At 35.5% G+C, this 17,698-nt stretch overlaps 2 protein-coding genes across 27 annotated transcripts in view; one reads left to right on the top strand and one right to left on the bottom strand.

The window, feature by feature from the left end:
- DNAH7 (dynein axonemal heavy chain 7) overlaps positions 1-12,115 on the top strand; it is a 391,865-nt gene extending 379,750 nt beyond the window's left edge. For 8 of the 9 annotated variants that reach the window (XR_013519014.1, XM_078328052.1, XM_078328051.1 and 5 more), the window contains 2 exons: positions 3,106-3,209; positions 5,419-5,840. Coding sequence is in view for 8 of the 9 variants with exons in the window: in XM_078328052.1 (XP_078184178.1) it covers positions 3,106-3,209; positions 5,419-5,625 (311 nt within the window). In the remaining variant the exon portion in view is untranslated. Of the gene's footprint in view, positions 1-3,105; positions 3,210-5,418; positions 5,841-11,976 lie in introns of those variants that run through there. The other variant, XM_035305175.3, reaches the window with a different exon arrangement.
- SLC39A10 (solute carrier family 39 member 10) overlaps positions 5,843-17,698 on the bottom strand; it is a 313,899-nt gene continuing 302,043 nt past the window's right edge. For all 18 annotated transcript variants that reach the window (XM_054257743.2, XM_078328065.1, XM_078328060.1 and 15 more), the window contains 2 exons: positions 12,012-12,202; positions 5,843-8,630 (listed from right to left, as the gene is read on the bottom strand). In XM_054257743.2, the coding sequence (XP_054113718.1) occupies positions 8,472-8,630; positions 12,012-12,202 (350 nt within the window). In that variant the 3' untranslated portion in view covers positions 5,843-8,471. The remainder of the gene's footprint in view (positions 8,631-12,011; positions 12,203-17,698) is intronic.

Here is a 17,698-nt window from a genome sequence, read left to right as displayed (position 1 = left end):
GGCGCATGCCTGTAATCCCAGCTACTCAAGAGGCTGAAGCAGGAGAATTGCCTGAATCCAGGAGGCGGAGGTTGCAGTGAGCCAAGATCGTGCCATTGCACTCCAGCCTGGGTAAGAAGAGCGAAACTCTGTCTCAGAAAAAAGAAAAAAAAAAAATAAGTTAATAGTGTCATTTTTCCCCTTGTGGTTTGAATAAAATCCAGACCCCTTACGGTGACAGTGAGGCCAGGCATGTTCTAGCTGCTGCCCACCCATATAGTCTCATCCTGCGCCACTATGCTTAGATCACACTAACCTCTTGACGGCTTCTAGAATGGCTCATGTTCTTTGATCTTTGTTCCTAAGACCAGACTCAGCATGGTGTACACGTCTCAATATTCCGGTCTCAGCTTAAATCACTGGTCATTAGCAAGAGCTTCTATGGGCTTCCATCTGTTGGGGCTGCCTATTTCACATTACTCTCCTGTCTTGCAACTCTGCTTATTAACTTCAGAGCATTGGTTAGACTGTAATTATCTTATGTGTTTCTTTCTTTATTATCTCTCTCCCCCACTATATACAGATACTAGGAGAGTGGTGAACTTGTTTGTCTGCACCATTCTTTCCTGAGTGCCTCTCAGTATCTAGCACATAAAGGGCCCTCAAATGGTACTGGGGAGATTCCAAAAATTATGCTACTGGAATCCACTAAAAATTTGTGGACTTGCCGCGCGTGGTGGCTCACCCCTGTAATCCCAACACTTTGGGAGGCTGAGGCAGGTGGATCACGAGGTCAAGAGATCGAGACCATCCTGGTCAACATGGTGAAACCCTGTCTCTACTAAAAATACAAAAAATTAGCTGGGCATGGTGGCGAGTGCCTGTAATCCCAGCTACTCAGGAGGCTGAGGCAGGAGAATTGCCTGAACCCAAGAGGCGGAGGTTGCAGTGAGCCGAGATTGCGCCATTACGCTCCAGCCTGGGTAACAAGAGTGAAACTCTGTCTCAAAAAAAAAAAAAAAAAAAATTTGTGGACTCTGACCCAACCTTTAAAAGATACCTTTTATTTCAGTCTCTAACACTTAGTTATTGTAGAAACATATTTAAGAACAACAGATGCAACGAATAAAGAATCATTGGGACATATTATATCTTAAAAATCATATTTTTCAGCCACAGATGCTTAACTTACCATTATTCTGATCATTTGTTCAAAATCCCTTTATCTCAACATACTCAGAAGAAACTTTATCCCACTGGAAGCTTTTAAAATAAATAAATAAAATACAGAAGGAAATTTAACAACCTTCTGCTAAGTTGTTTATTGTTTCCTTAATAATATAAGCTTTAACAAAATTTTTTTCCATACAGCTCACTATGGTATGTCATAAAAGACACTAATAAATATAAGTTTGAGCCCCTACCCTCATAAAATTAAAAGTATAGGCTGGGCCTGGTGGCTCATGTCTGTAATCCCAGCTCTTTGCGAGGTCAACACAGGCAGACCACAAGGTCAGGAGTTCAAGACCAGCCTGACCAACATGGTGAAACCCTCTATCTACCAAAAAAACAAAAATTAGCTGTGCTGGCATGCACCTGTAATCTCAGCTACCTAGGCAGCTGAGGCAGGAGAATTGCTTAAACCCAGGAGGCGGAGGTTGCAGTGAGCCAAGATCACACTACTGTACTCCAGCCTGGGCGACACAGCAAGACTCTATCTCAAAAAAAAAAAAAAAAAAAAAAAAAAAAAAAAAAAATTTATTTTTTTAGTTAGATAAATTTAGCAACATACCAGAAGAATAGAAATCTGGTTCAAATTTGGCAATGGAGCAAAGAAATGTTTAAGTTGGGTAAAAGCAAATCAAGGAAACGGCAGAGATACTTACTGTGGGGCTGCTCTGTGCCACTGTGGGGATCCAGACTGCCCAGTCCTTTACAATGAGTCCTCACAATACCCCTAGGACTCAGATACTACTATTATCACCATTAGACAAGGTGGAAACTAAGGCTCGGGGATTAAGTAACTTGCTGAAGGTCTCACAGCTAGTAATTGACAGAGCTGAGATTCAGACCAGGCCATCTGGCTCTCATGCTTAGCTGCTTTCTCTATGGCCTATTACTGAATATTTTGGTAGAGGTTTGAAAACATCACATTTCTCAAGGAAAGTTTTCTTAAGGGAGTTATAGTTTATTCTTAAGTATTTAATTCAGATGCAAGAATTTTTTTCTAATTCTTATCGTTGTACAAGGCAGAAGGTGGCATTTGGGTTGAAGTTTGAACAGCACTGATGTTTCTTTCAGGGTTCTATTTTTTTGTTGTTGTTGTTGCCGTTGTTTTGAGACAGAGTCTTGCTCTGTCACCCAGGCTAGAGTGCAATGGGGCAATCTCGGCTCACTGCAACCTCCTCCACCTCCCGGGTTCAAGCAATTCTCTTGCCTCTGCCTCCCTAGTAGCTGAGATTACACTGCACCTGGCTAATTTTTGTATTTTTAGTAGAGAGGGGTTTCACCATGTTGGCCACGCTGGTCTCAAACTCCTGACCTTGTGATCCACCAACCTCAGCCTCCCAAAGTGATGAAATTACAGGCATGAGCCACAATGCCTGGCCTATACTTTTAATTTTATGAGGGCAGGGGCTAAGTAGAGCTCTTGGCAGTAAGAATAAATTCTAAAAGGGGAGGAGCAATTTAATTATATGACTTTAGAGATCTATAGAAGGGTACTTTGCTCATATGCTGCCTACAAGACATTGGATCCCTATTACATTAAGAACTATTTTTTTCCCCAGACTTCATAGCTCCTGAAAACATAGTATAATCATTTACCAATTAAAAATATGAATTTGATAATGTTCACAAACACTGAGAACTTCCCATAGACTCGTTTAAAATGTCTTTCCTCTTTTGTCTTCCATGCCTATTTTTACTGTTGCATTATTTCACTAGTCAGAGTTTAAATGTTCTTGAAATGTGGATGTTAAAACACCCATGAGATTGCCTTCACTGGAAAACAAGTCTTATGCTACAAATCTATCACCTGCATACTACTTACATGTAGAAATTTCAGATTCAGAACTCAATAAAAATGTGTAATGTGTTATATTAAAGTGTTTCTTTTATATTTAGGTGTTTTCATTCATGGATTATTTCTGGATGGAGCTTCCTGGAATAGAAAGATGAAGAAACTTGCAGAATCGCATCCCAAAATTCTTTATGATACAGTGCCTGTGGTTAGTAAATTCTAATGATATATACATGTGGAATTATTTTATGCATATTTTGTTATATATAAAGTAGACCCCATCTTGTGTGCATATATATAAGCACACACATATAGAGTCAATTCTTGTTATTCATGGTAATTATATTCTATAAAGTTGTTTCCAAAATTGAATTAGCAAATACTGAACCACTGATCCTGGGAAAATACAAGGTTCTTTCTTTGGTCACAATGTTTTTGTTAGCTGATCAATAAAGAACCTTGTTTTATTTCTGTTTAAAGACACATTATTTAATATACAATGTTGAGTCATTAACAACTCACAGTCAAAATGCTATGAGTTTCATTGAGGCATAAGCTAATACTTTTTCTATGAGGCACATCAGCCTTCTTGCACTTAGAAACATTAGACAGCACTGCATTACACTTAGGGGCCATTTTAAACAGTGAAAGCACCAACAAAAACACAAAAATGTGAAAAACCTGGAACTAAGTAGACCATGAAAAGGATACTTGTTTACCGTCATGAGAGTTGAAACAAGAAAGCAGAGCCTCACCTGGTTCAACCTGAGCTGGGAACATGTGATGGATAACCCACATCTTTGATGCTCTGCGAATGTCCGCCAAAGAGCACGATAGTGCTGCCAACTGATTTTAGGATTAGAAGTAAACTTTGGTGAGTAGGCAAATTTGGAAATGTGGAATCCACAAATAGTGAGGTCAATTTTAAGTACACACACCTGTGTTCATTGTATTTTTTTCTTATACTTTTTTTAAAAAGATTATGAAAACCATCAATTTAAAAAGCCTACATTTCCTAGGCACCTATCTCCAGCATTGCCAGATTAAGCTTTATAAAATATAATTGTTTCCATCTATAACTGCATCATAAATAGCTTAAGATATTTTTACCACAATTTGAAGGGTAGGTCTGGGATAGTGTGATAAAATATAAGCAGTGGGATTTATGTGAGTTCTGTTTGCTGGATTCTCGAAGCAGCTCAAAGACAGGTAAAAAGGCCTTCAGAGCAGCTGTATCAGTAAAGGGTCAACTGACAGCCAATTGTGAGAAATTTGTCATATATTTTTAAATAATGTGGGTACAAAATTTAAAATACAAGACCCAAATTGAAAGTTGCAAAGACAAATAAATGTTTGCAATTTCAGGAGTTGATCTAAAATTTAGTTTATTTCACATGGAATAAGTAACTTGCAGTGTATACAAGAAAAAAATTATTTCTAAATGGATAATGATTCTCCTGAATAAGGAGCTAGTTAGAAGTAAAAATTCTCATCCCTGGGGTTGAAATGAAATACATCTGAGTTAAGAAGAGTGCTTTGAGTCTTACATTGTAGGTAATATTTGCAGAACTGCCTTGTGGATCCCCCTTACGAAAGTCTGGACTCCACAATTAAGTGGGAGAAAGGGAGAAACTCGCATCCTTATGAGCTCCTTCAACAATCTGTGTTTTGATCTAAGAAACCTAAAAGAGGGGTCTGAACATTGGAGTCCTATCATCTCAAGAACTGCTATTACTTCTACTCCAGAAAAAGAAACTGAATTAAATTATCTTTATGATCATAGTATGTTCTTACTGTTGCATTCAAAGGTAAAATTGCCCCAAAACCTCATTTTTAAGGTTGGCGAGGTTCAACAATAAATTGTAGGAACTTAGTTAATGACTAAAAAGAATGGGGGATAGAGTGTGGTTATAAAGGAATGCAATTATATTTTAATTATAAACAGCATTATATATATATATGTATATATATATGCGTATATACATTTTATATATATATAAAATATCCTTTAAAATAGTCTCCTGAAATGGGAAGGTTCTCTAGTTATACAGCTGCTGATAAAAATCCCTTCAGTATTTGTGGGAACTGTCTTTCAATATAAAGGCACATGATTCTGAATATCATTGGTGGCAATTTGGATTTTATTATTATAAGCACGAAAAGTCATTTCCCAGGTAAGTGTGGCTGAGAGGTGAATAGTTGGAAAATATGCTTTCAGAGTAGGTGAAAATTATTTCTTCTAAGATTTCTATAAAATGTTTTGAGCACACAGCAGTGCTGGTGAAAATAAAATCTATTTGAGCCACAGACATTTACATACATAACTAACCTTACTCTGAGAATATGATGATAGTAGGTTCAAACACATGTACATGTAACAGCCTTGATTTAAAGAGGTGTTACGTACTTTCTTCCAGATGTGGCTAAAGCCCTGTAAGAGGGCAAATATACCAAAACGGCCAAGTTATGTTGCTCCATTGTATAAGACAAGTGAGCGGAGAGGAACCTTATCCACCACTGGCCATTCCACGAATTTTGTGATTGCCATGACTCTTCCCTCTGACCAACCCAAGGAGCACTGGATTGGACGAGGTGTAGCACTGTTATGTCAGCTTAATTCATAGCCATAAGATGTCACTTCTTTGTTCCTGTTTCTTGTTGGATGGCTGAATAAAAATGAATAGAAGGCATATTTTACTACTAAAGCATTTTTTTTGTTTAAATACATTTGACTCAAGCTATACCTAATTATGAATTTACTTATGCAAATACAGATTAATATGATTCATACTTCAATGTAAGGAAATGCTCTGAAATAAAAACTAAAAACACATTGGCATATTTGCTCTCTTTGAATAACTTTATTTTGGAGGAGTTCCATAAGCATTAGGAACATACATAAAATGACACATCACTGTTGACAATGAAAAAAAAACAGCATTTGATAATTCCCAGCTTTTTAAGTTAAAAAAAATTCAGTTAAAACTAAACAAAAGTTTAGATATTTTAGCAAGAATCACCTTGCAGGACCATAATCACATTTAAGCCACTGACTTATTGTTAATGGAAAAAATTCACACTGCATTGTTACTAAAATATTTCTAAGCCTAATCACAGCTGATTGAATGCAATGTGATATATATACCAAAATTCATATGGATGTCACACAGTGACAGCATTGTACAAGTAACATTAATGACCTCCAACAAACACATTTTAAATTGACTCATCAAGCTAAAAGGAATGTTGGAGCCAACAGAAATGTAGTGGAATTCAGATTGTCTAGTAAGACTTGAAACTATACATTAGAATGATGTGAAAACTAAATACTGGTGGAACTCTAACAAACAAAATACTAGCAGCAACTGTTACAGCCCTCTTAAGATTTTTAAAATCTAGCAAATAAAGATAATAAGACTTTTGAGAGAATATAAAACTTTACATACTTCAGCATAACCCACTTGCTTTAAATCAGGCATTTAAAACGGAGTATATTCCAGCTGTTGCTTTTATAAAAGTTTTAAATGAAGCAGATTTAATGCTGGAATGCAGAATACTCCTTGGGTATAAAAACCCAAAAATGAACTATAAATATATCCTGGTTCAGAAATCAAGATACATGAATCACTTGAAATTGGCAGTACTAAATAAAATATCAGCACCTTTTAGCTAGGTTGCTTGAAGGGCCAAGCAATGAGATGAGGACTGTCCTAATTCAGTGCCCAATGCTGAAAATAATCTATGTATAAAACTCTTACTTATTATAAGGAGGCCATACAGAAAGTCAGAAGTAACTTTTCAAATTTAAGCATAAATTAAAGAAATAACACCTAAGCTCCTTTACTTATAGCATACAGAAGAAACACTGGCAATAATCTATAAATACCTGGATGCATGTGCTGCTGTCGAAGTATTATTTTTGTTTTAAAGTTCACAGAGTAAGAGGAAAAGAACAGGAGGAAAGAGGAGGACTAAATGATAACATTTTAGATGGAATGGAAAAGAGTTTGGCGCTTATATATTTGAACAATAAAATTGTTACAGCAGCTACACTGGTTGCCAAGCAGATTAAAACAAAGCTAGCTGCACGTAGTTCAAATACAGTTTACCTGGCATAAATGAAGACCATGTGGCATAGGATGTAAACAGAAAGCTACATGCATATGACTAGTAATAAAATTATTAAGTCAAAATTCAGGATAAACATGGCTTGCACTTCTCACAAATCATTCACAATTATGGTAGGAGAATAGGGCACCTAAAAAAGAGACTGTTGTCTGCTGCCCTATCAGGCACCAACAGCATATCTTGGCACAAGATGATCAAGTGATTTCAGCTGAGTAATTTAAATGTATCTTCCAAGTCATTTGGGTACAATGACAGCCATGGCAATAATGGGAGTTTATCCTAGTAACTCTTCTAAATTGACACTTCATGTATAGATTACACACATGGTAAACTTGGATTTTCTGCTTTACAACCTTGCAGCCAGCCATAGGATGTGCTCTTGGTTCCAATGCCAAACTGGTAAAGCAATGTGAACATTCAGAACTTATATTTCCCCATTAACTAGTTGGAACTGTTAAAGTAGGAAAATCAACTATTTAAAGCACGTTTGATTCATTTCTTTGATATTTTCTAGAGGGTTGCAATTTTTAAAAAAGAACATTGACCACATGCTCTAAACCCTCACCTCCCCCCTCAAAAAAAAAAAATTAAAGTTAAAAAAAAAAAAAAAAACAGACCATCCCAACACCCAAGTATTGTAACAATACAAAGAACCATTATGAATCTTTCATTAAACTGAAGCTCACACAAACATACAATCACGAATTTCAGTAGTTTCGGCTGCAGGTTTAAACACTATGCAAATATATACAAAAATAGTAACTCTAGATTCAAGAATAAGGGCTTTTCCCAATGCTAAATTCATACTCTAATGCAGCCTGAGCTTTCCTCTAGTTCCTATGTCTACTTTATGCAGTTTCAAAGTTGTGTCAAGTTGATCCCTATCACCACATGTATATATGTAGCTGAATTAAAGAGCACTACAATTCATTCTTGAAACACACAAAAATGTCTCCCCAAAGTCCATTTAAAATATTTTTAAAGTTTAAATGATTTTTTTTGGTTCAATCTCTATTTCTGCATAGCCACAGATGTTTCTACTAATAAAGAGACTACTTTAGTGTTTTATATGATTATTTTGTGAAAAGTCTTAAACATATCAACACTGGTTTATGGAGTCCCATATTCTCCTCTCTTTATCACAAGCTTTGTATTTTTAAAAGACCCCTACATGCAGGGAAAACAGTACTGAGCACCAGCCTTTTGAGGTTAGGCTCAAATCTATGGAACTTGTAAGTAGTGCAAGCCACTGACTTTCCTTTGAGCAATGTGCATACAGTACAAGGAACAGATGCAAAGCTGCATGGTAATATTCTCGTAATCAAGTGATTACTGGGAAAGGTCAAAACTGGATGTCAAACACAATTTTGTCTTCATAGAGGGCAATCACCAGCATAATGGCAAATCCAAAGAGCAATCCTAAATTTTGAAGAATGAATTGTCCCACAGGACAAAAGCCATGTTCTTCATTGTCACCATCACCATGCAACATTTCTGGAAGCTAAAAACACAAATCTTCACATTAAATTTGTATAATACTTCCACTCAAAACAATTTTTAAAAATATTTTTCCTACTTAAGAAAATTAATGACTAAAATGTAATTATAAATATTTTACTGAACACAATGCTATATATTGTGTTCAATAATTAATTTATTTATAAATATACTTATTTATATTTTATTGAACACAAATATATTTTAGTCAAATACTGAAGAAATTTTATGCTTTCACTAGTCATTAAGTCAACACCAACTCTGTTCCCTCCTCATCATCCCCCACAACAAACACTTAAAATATACACATTAATCATTTTTCACAGTTATCATCCAGTGACCTTATCAATTCTGACATTTTACTTTATACTAAAGTATAAAACAACTTATTGCCATTAAAACACTAAAAAAAAAAAAAAAAAAAATCACCACAATTCCCACATCTACTAATGTATCTTAAACTCACTAAGAAAAGCTCTTTTGGGAAATATCTAATTCAAAATGGTATCACTTCTTCACTCTTTTCCACTTGAAATTCTCATTCCCACTGCATATGACAGCAAAGAAATATTTGGTGACAAATCCAAATTGGCATCTCTACGCCCTTAGCCATTGCTTTCCTTCCAATAACATACACAGAAAATAACCTAGCAAAGCTATCTGGCATAACTAGTACCAAGTCATGCACAGTGCCCCCATAGTGTACTCTATTCTCTTAATATTGATAAAATTTCAAAAATCAGAAAATTGTCATATCTTTGAAGGCATAGTGCTTTTAAAAGTTTATATACTTCAATTTCTAAAGCATATCACATACCATTACATCTAATCTGTAGATTCAAAATATAAAAATTAAATTCCTTTAATTTGTCTAAGTAAATAAGATTTGTGGGAGAAATACATTGCATCATTATAGACATAAATTCTTTCCACCCAAACCTAATCAAAATTGTGAAAGAATTGCTACTTCCAACTTTTACTTTCACTTTTCTGCAAACATAATTCAAATTTGCAATCAGTATCTACACAGAGATGACACTGAAATGCTACTCTCTTGGACACTATGTTGTGCTCCAAAACAGTATCTTGGTGCTTTGGATTTAGGGAGGAGAAAATATAGTGTTAAGTCATGTAATTCTTAATTCATACTTCTGTCTAGGAAGAAACATCATTATTTGTTATTAAATAATGGGTACAATTAATCAAACCACCATGCTCTGACAGTGCTATAGTATATTTAGCATCTCTTGAAGGTCATATTTAAGAACTACAGCATGGAGGGAGGAGTTATTAAACTTATCTCTCCTGATGAGGTAACAATAAGATGAAACCATGTTAAAACTGAGATGAACACTCAGGGATATTGGGTCTTTAGACTTATGAATTTGAGCTGCTTATTTAACTGGTGTAATCTGCTACATATTAGTACTATATTCATACAGATTTTTATCAACCATTACAGAGTTCACAAACAGTGGCATGGTAAACAGATTATTATGCCTTTTTTGCAAATCTGAATATGACTCTAATTATTTGCATAGATGTAATCTGGTACCTCTCCCCCTAATTCCAACACTAGTTTTTATATATGGTTAATTAGACAAAAGAAGTTCTGGCAGAAAAGTCAGGGGGGAAACCTGATTAAGTTTTGGTTCAAAAAAAAAAGGAAAATTTAAAAATAAACAATGGCCAGGGCATGGTGGCTTACACCTATAATCTGAGCACTTTGGAATGCTGAGGCCAGGCATTCAAGACCAACCTGGGTAACATAGTCAGACTCCATGTCTACAAAAACTTAAAAAAAATTATTAGCTAGGCATGGTGGTGTGCATCTGTGGTCCCAGCTACTCAGGCAGTAGAGGCAGGAAGATTACTTGAGCCTGGGGAGTCGAGGCTGCAGTGAGCCAACACTGCACCATTGCACTCCCACAGGGTAAAAAATAACCCAAAACCAAACCAATGAAAATTTCCTAAAAGAGAGCAGCAATAGGGTGATAGCTAAAGGGGAAGTTGGAACTAAGAGAGGTCCCCCACCTTTTTAAGAAGGGAGAAGTAATATGAGGTTTATAGGCTAACAGAAATAATCCAGCAGAAAGGGGGAAATGGTATGGGAAAGAGAGGGGAGAAATTAAGGAAGTTCAGAGGGGATAAGTTCTAGGGAGCAGTCTGCAGGAGCACCAGCTGCTAGGAAGTTTCCTTTTAGTAACAGCAAAGAAGGTAAATGGGCATAGATACAGCAAGGTAAGCAGAAGTGATGATAAGAAATTGTGGATTAATGGCTCCATGAAATCAGAAGCAAGGTTATCAGTTGAGGGTGAGAATAGGAAACGAAATATTAAAGGTCAGCAGGGAAGATGACTACTTTTAGGTAACTTTGTAAACTAAAAGAAGAAATAATTATTTACCTTTTCAAAACCTTCTATAACAAAGAGGCATTAATTTTGTGATTAAAAATTTAGGCTGGGCCAGGTATGGTGGCTCATACTTGTAATCCCAAGCATTTTGAGAGGCTTAGGCAGTAGGAATGCTTGAGCCCAGGAGTTTGAGACCAGCCTGAGCAATATAGCAAGACCCTATTTCTAAAAAAAAAGTTAAAAAAATGTATTTATGCTGGCTGTGGTGGCAGGTATGTGTAAATAGTCCTCGCTACTCAGGGGCTGAGGCAGGAGTATCACTTGAGCCCAGGTGGTCAAGGCCTGCAGTGAGCCATGTTCGTACTACTGCACTCCAGTCTGGGCAACAGAGCAAGACCCTATTTCAAAAAATAAATAAATAATAAAAACTAAGCTGCATAATTCTGAAATAAGACTGTTATGATCTTACCAGAAAAAGAAAATGTCATACCTAGTCAAAAACAAACTAACAAAAAAACCCCTAATTGCTAGTTCTGTAAATACACTAACATATTTGGGGTATTAAAGTAAAATCAAAATAAAACAAATTGTCAGCATTTACTTTTAACTTTAAGCTAAATTTGGTAATAAATTATATAAACCCTATGGAATATATACCACTTCCTACAAAAGACTGGCTTACCTAACAGGAATAGTATTTCTCTCCTGTTTGCCATAAAACAAGCTCACAAACTTATTTTGCTAACAAAAATAACACGTCTACCCCAATATTACAACATCTTCAAAGTAGTATAATAATTCTGTATTTAAAACTCTATTACTAATGATTAAATAGTAACATCATTTTCAGCAACTCAACTGGTTTCCATAAAAGGAAACCTCCTACTTTAATGTCTTTCCTTTAAGAGTTTATTTAGGGTATTATGTCTTTAAAATGAGCTACATTTTTAAAAAGTTTGACTTCAAACCACTTGCAAGGATTTCTTTCATTTGCAGGTTTACTACCACAAAAAAAATACAAAATATCTTACCATATCCACCAAGGCTACATAGAGGAACATGCCTGCAGTGATTGCAAAGATCCAAAGTGTGATGTTATTGGCATACTGACCAACAGCTGTGCCTATGAGCATGCCTATGTAAGCCATCATGGCAGAGAGGAGGTTGTATACAATGGCTTGCTTTACAGTCATGCCTGCTTTAAGAAGAACTGCAAAATCACCTGCAATTAAACAATGGGAATGTTTTTAAACCACAGGATTTAAAACACAAATCTGAATGGAGAAAACCAATGAAATTAGCATTAAAAAGATACATACCTTTAATAAAAATATTTTATCACATAAAATTTTTTTTTACCTATTAAACCATAATGCATGCAAAAACTTGGATGAATCTCAAAGGCATGATACTAAAAGACAACCATCTGAAAGGTTATATATCTACGCTGAAACAGACAAAACTAATAATCCCCAAAATCCTAAAAATGTAGTAAGAATAAAGAGCTCTCCACACTACTTTTTTGTGCCTCCACAATGATGCACATAATGTCTAGCTGAGGCTCAGAAGAGCATCAACAATGCTGAAAATAAAGTAAAACGCCAGGTTCTTATTAAGCCATGATCCAAAGTCTGTTTCTAACTGTGATGATGAAGAATGGTGACACTGGTGACTGTGAAATCAACCATGACCACAGAGCTGATGTAAAACAAAAACTCACAGGGGGAAAATCCTGAAATTCTATTTCTAAGGATCCTCAATGGATTCTCCTCCCACCACCCTCTCCCTCCAAAAAAAGAAGAAAGGCACTTTTCTTTTCATCTATCTAAAGTTGGAACATTATCTGCAAGCTTGACTACAGCCTGTGAAAAAAAATAAAGTTGGAACATGAGGGAAAAAAAATTACTTCGCAGAGAGATGTAAGTAGAAGGGCAAAATGATGCTAAAGATAATAGTCTTGAAGGGAACAGGTCAAAAGCAATAGCTATTCCACCTTGAAGAGATATAAAAGAAAAATACCCATTAGCTTTACTGTAATAATTTTGTTGTAGTTACTACATGAACAAATATCGAATCAATTATTGAACACTCAGCATATGCAAGGTGCTATACAGAACATTGACCTGGCTTGTTTCTTTCCCTTAAGAAAGAATCTTAACAGCTACATATCTAAAAATACATGATCTGTTCTTCTATTACCTCCCATGGTTACAAGATCATAGTCTATAACAGATAAAAAGAAGTTAACAATAAAGAAATTACTGCAAGGTATCATTTTTCCACCTTCCAACAAATTGCTACAAACTTTCTATTCCTATGATTTTGCCTTTACCAGAACATCATCTAAATGGAAGCATACAGTATGTAGTCTTTTAAGTTTAGATTTTGTTCACTTACAATAATGCATTTAAGACTCATTTATGTTACTGTGTATATCAGAAAACTACTTTTTATTGCTCAGTAATATTCCATAGATGAACCAGTTTATTTATCTATCTTCACCAGCCAAGAACATTTAGGTTGTTTACAGGTTTTTGCAATGAAGAAAGCCACTGCACACATTCATAAACAGGCTTTTGTGTCAATAAAAGCCTTCATTTCTCTTGGCCAGATACCTACTAAGTGGGATCACTGGGCCATACAGTTAAGCATATTTCTAACTTCATAAGAAACTGCATCCCCACCAGCAATGTATAGGAGCTGTAGCTTGCTAATCCATAATTTGAAATCCAGCATCTGAAATCTCATCTGTATAACTTCTTCAGTGAAATGTTTGTTCAAGTCTTATGTCTATTTTATTTTGTTGGGTCATTTGTTTTCCTGATTGAATTGGGAGGTCTTTAAATATTCTGGTTCTAAAAGCCTTTTGTCAAATATTTATTTTCCAAATATTTTGTCTCTGTTTGTGGATTACCTTTTTATTATTTTCTTAACTGTCTTTTGTGAAGAGTTTTTAATTTGTATGAAGTGTATTTTATAACTTTTTTCCTTAATGGAGCATGCTGTTAGTGCTGTATCTAAGAACACTTTACCTAACCCAAAAACACAGAGATATTGTTTTCTTCTATTTTTAGGGTCTCCATTTAGATTATCTATTTTGAGTCCATTTTCTTTTCCATAGTAAGTTATGGGTCAAAGGCATTTTTCTTCCTTTTTAATTGCAAGTAGATGTCCAATTGTTACAGCACCATTTGTTGAAAATAAATTGCCATATGAGGACTCTGCTTTGCTCCATTGATTAATGTGTCTACTCTTTCACCAATTCCAACTGTTTTGATTACTGTGACTTTATAATATATCTTAAATCAACTTTGTCTTTTTCCAAAATTCTACTGGCTATACAAGTTCCTTCCCCTTTCCATATAAAATTTTTAAAAAGCTTGTTCATCTCTGCAAAAAAGCCTGCTGAATTTTTGAGAATGCACTGTGTCTATTTTTTTTTAAAAAAGCATCTTAACAACAGTCTTCTGGTCCTTGAACCTGGTATAGCTCTTCATTTAAGTCTCCTTTGGTTTCTTTTATTATTTATAGGTCTATGCATATTCTTTTAGATTTAAGCTAAATATTACATGTTTTGATGCTTTTATAAATAGAACTTTTTAAAAATTTTAATTTTCAACTGTTGATTGCTAGTATATAGCAATACGAATGATTTTTGTATAACTGTCTCTGTATCAAGTGAATTATTTCATTTTAAAATCTTTGTTGTAGTCTTATCTCAGGTTATAAATTCTCAAAGGTATCTGCATGTTTTTCCCTTTCTCCTCATTTCCCTTCTCAGTAAGAACCTGTATAAACATTTTTAAACTAAGTCAAAGGAATCATCACAGCAGGGATTTATACTAAACATGCAAATCTATTCATCTTTTGGTAAATCAATATTCTTTCCTTCCTGCTGACAAAGGATATCATTAGCACAATGAATGAGGTGTGCCTGCCAAAGCTTTTAAACTAATCCAATGGTTTAGTTATGTTAACATCTGTTAACATCCACTAAGAGATTTTTTAAAACATGCATATATTTTAAAGTTCTTTATTCTTGTCTTAAATGATTGTTTTACACATGTTAAAATTCTACATAAATCTATACAATGAATGTTCAATTTTCCATGGACAATTTAACATATGAACATCTTATTTTAAATTTCTATGTAATCTTTGATTTATTTGAGAGGAAAGGAAAAATGTACCAACACTATAACCTCTTTTAATTGAGTCTTATCATAGCTACATTTTTTTTTCCTATTTCAACTTTTATTTTAGAAGCATGAGGTACATGTACAAGATTGTTACAGAGCTATTTTATGTGATGCTGAGGTGTGGGTATGACTGAATTGGTCACCCTGGTGTTCTACACAATAGTACCCAATAGGCAGTTTTCTAACCCTTGCCCCATGGCTATATTTATTTATCAAAATGTTATTTACATGAAGTTGAAACACATTACTCAACATCAAGATGACTGACTGGGAGAATGTGATAAACCAAGATGGCAAAATGGAAGGTGATCCACTCATATCCCCACATCCACAAGAAGAATTCTGCATCCATCTACAGTCAAAAGCCTCTCTGTGGGAGTCTCAGAATTCAAATAGGAGTTTGTGAAACCCTGGTGGAATCCAAGACCCTGGGCCTGTTCTGAGAGTGCAACGATACCCAGGTGGTTGATCCACCCTGAATTCAAACCTGGAAGTCTTCTCCCGGCCCTCAGGATAGTCCTCAACATATGTCCCCGATAGATGGCCTTCTACTACACAGGCTTTCATGTAAATTACTCAAGTGCTTAAACAGTTCCTTATTGAAGGAAGGTGGAAAAGTGAAGAGATACAACAAAGCAGTATTGTAACTTAAATTCAGCTACATAAGTTTGGCAAACAAAGAAAAGAGAGTAGTGACTTAATAATTCAGGCAATTTAGCCCATTGCCACACCAGAGAGCAAACACAAAATGAGATGTGAGTTTACTATTTCCTCAAATGCTTTCAATTCTTCATGTCTCTTAAGAGTCAAACTCCCTGAGCTATATGTTATTCAAATTCATAATAAAAAATGTAACAAGGCAAAATATGTTTTAGATCAAATAAATTATCCTGAAATGTGACATACTATACTGCTTTGTCAACATTTTAACCTACAAAGTGGGGAGTGGACTTCTCCCTGGCTCTATCTGCCATGCTTTTAACTCAACCTACAGAGAAAGTATTTTCCCTGTGCTTGGGAGTTCTGAGGAAGAAGCTTATATGCCCCTCTCCACATCCTGTTCCTCTCTGAGTGAGTATGAGTAGATGATCTGATCAGAGTAGTGACACTAACCCGGCCCTATTGTACAAAAGTGCCCTTTGTTGTGCCTTAAGGTAAAAACTAGGCTCTACAATCATATTTTTGCTTCCTTCATTCATGGTTCATAGACCACTTCTTACCTTGTTGATAGACACAAGGACCAGAGCCTTTTCTGTCACCTCACAAAGAGGAAGCTGGGTCATTTCTTTATGGTGTTCCTTCCCTAGCAGCCTATCCAGCTAGAGTATGGTACAGTTTGTGTCAATTTAACATTAGGACAAATGCACATTTTCTTAAATCCCATTCCTTTCCCTCTGGTAAAACTGAATATACTCTGGCTTGACATTTCCTCTCACAGCAGTAGCAACATCTGAACCTTTGATTTGGGGGATAAAACAGATAGACATCTGAGGTCTGAAGGACTCACTGGAGGGTCCTGCCTCAAGAAGAGATCTCCATTCCAGTTTTTTACCAGAGCTCTGCATTGGGTATCTAGGCCTTACCTAGCCATTAATATGTGTAATGCATTTGTTTTACATGTGGTTATCCCGTGTGTGTCGCTGCTTCAATAAGAAATTGCAGAGAGAAAAAGAAGTAAGAGATAAGAAGGTAACCATCCTTAATCTCCAAAACAACTTGTTTTCAATTCTGTGTCTGAGTGAATCCTTCAAGGTTAGGGCAATTCAATAAAACCACACTTGAAGTAGGCTGACATTCCATTTATCAGGTAGTGGGTAGATGGGCGGGAAGGAAAGCTGAAAGCTTTTCTAGTATATTATGGATATGTACACATGATTATTCAAGGCTATCACTAAAAAAGTTTTTTTTTTAAGTGGAAGATTAAATATGAGGCAACATGTTACTCATATTTAAAAACTGATAGCCTTGAATTGTAGAGTTAGGCTAACAGCACTATGTGATAGTTAGAGAAGAGTGTAAGACATAGTATCTGTGCATTATAAAACTACAGTTTAAGAAATAGGGGATCTAACAAGAAAATGTGTGAAGGACGCAGAGAAAGCAAACAATAAAATTTAGAGGAAACAGTAATCCAAGGCATGAGATAGAAGAGAGTAATGAGGTTGAAGATTCTTAACATGATAAACTAGGAATAAAAGTATTTGGGCCAGCCATGCAGGAGAATGGTATAAAAAAGGAAACAGATTCAGGCACCCACATTACACATTTGGTGAACTGTGTTTAGTTAAAATGAAAAACATGTAGCAGGATGTACTGCAGATAACACTATAAAAGTAGAGAGAACAAATGAAGGTCATTAAATATATGACTCATAGTTGGCTCACGACTACAATCCCAGCACTTTGGGAGGTTGAGGCAGACGGATCACTTGAGCCCAGGAGTTCAAGGCCAGCTTGGGCAACATGACAAAACCCTAACTATCAAAAATACAAAAATTAGCTGGGTATGGTGGTGTGTGC

This window comes from Callithrix jacchus, chromosome 6 (genome assembly GCF_049354715.1).
Source record: "Callithrix jacchus isolate 240 chromosome 6, calJac240_pri, whole genome shotgun sequence".
Lineage (NCBI taxonomy): Eukaryota > Metazoa > Chordata > Mammalia > Primates > Cebidae > Callithrix > Callithrix jacchus.
Note: the sequence above shows the minus strand (reverse complement) of the source record. Positions and strands in the feature narration are given on the sequence as shown.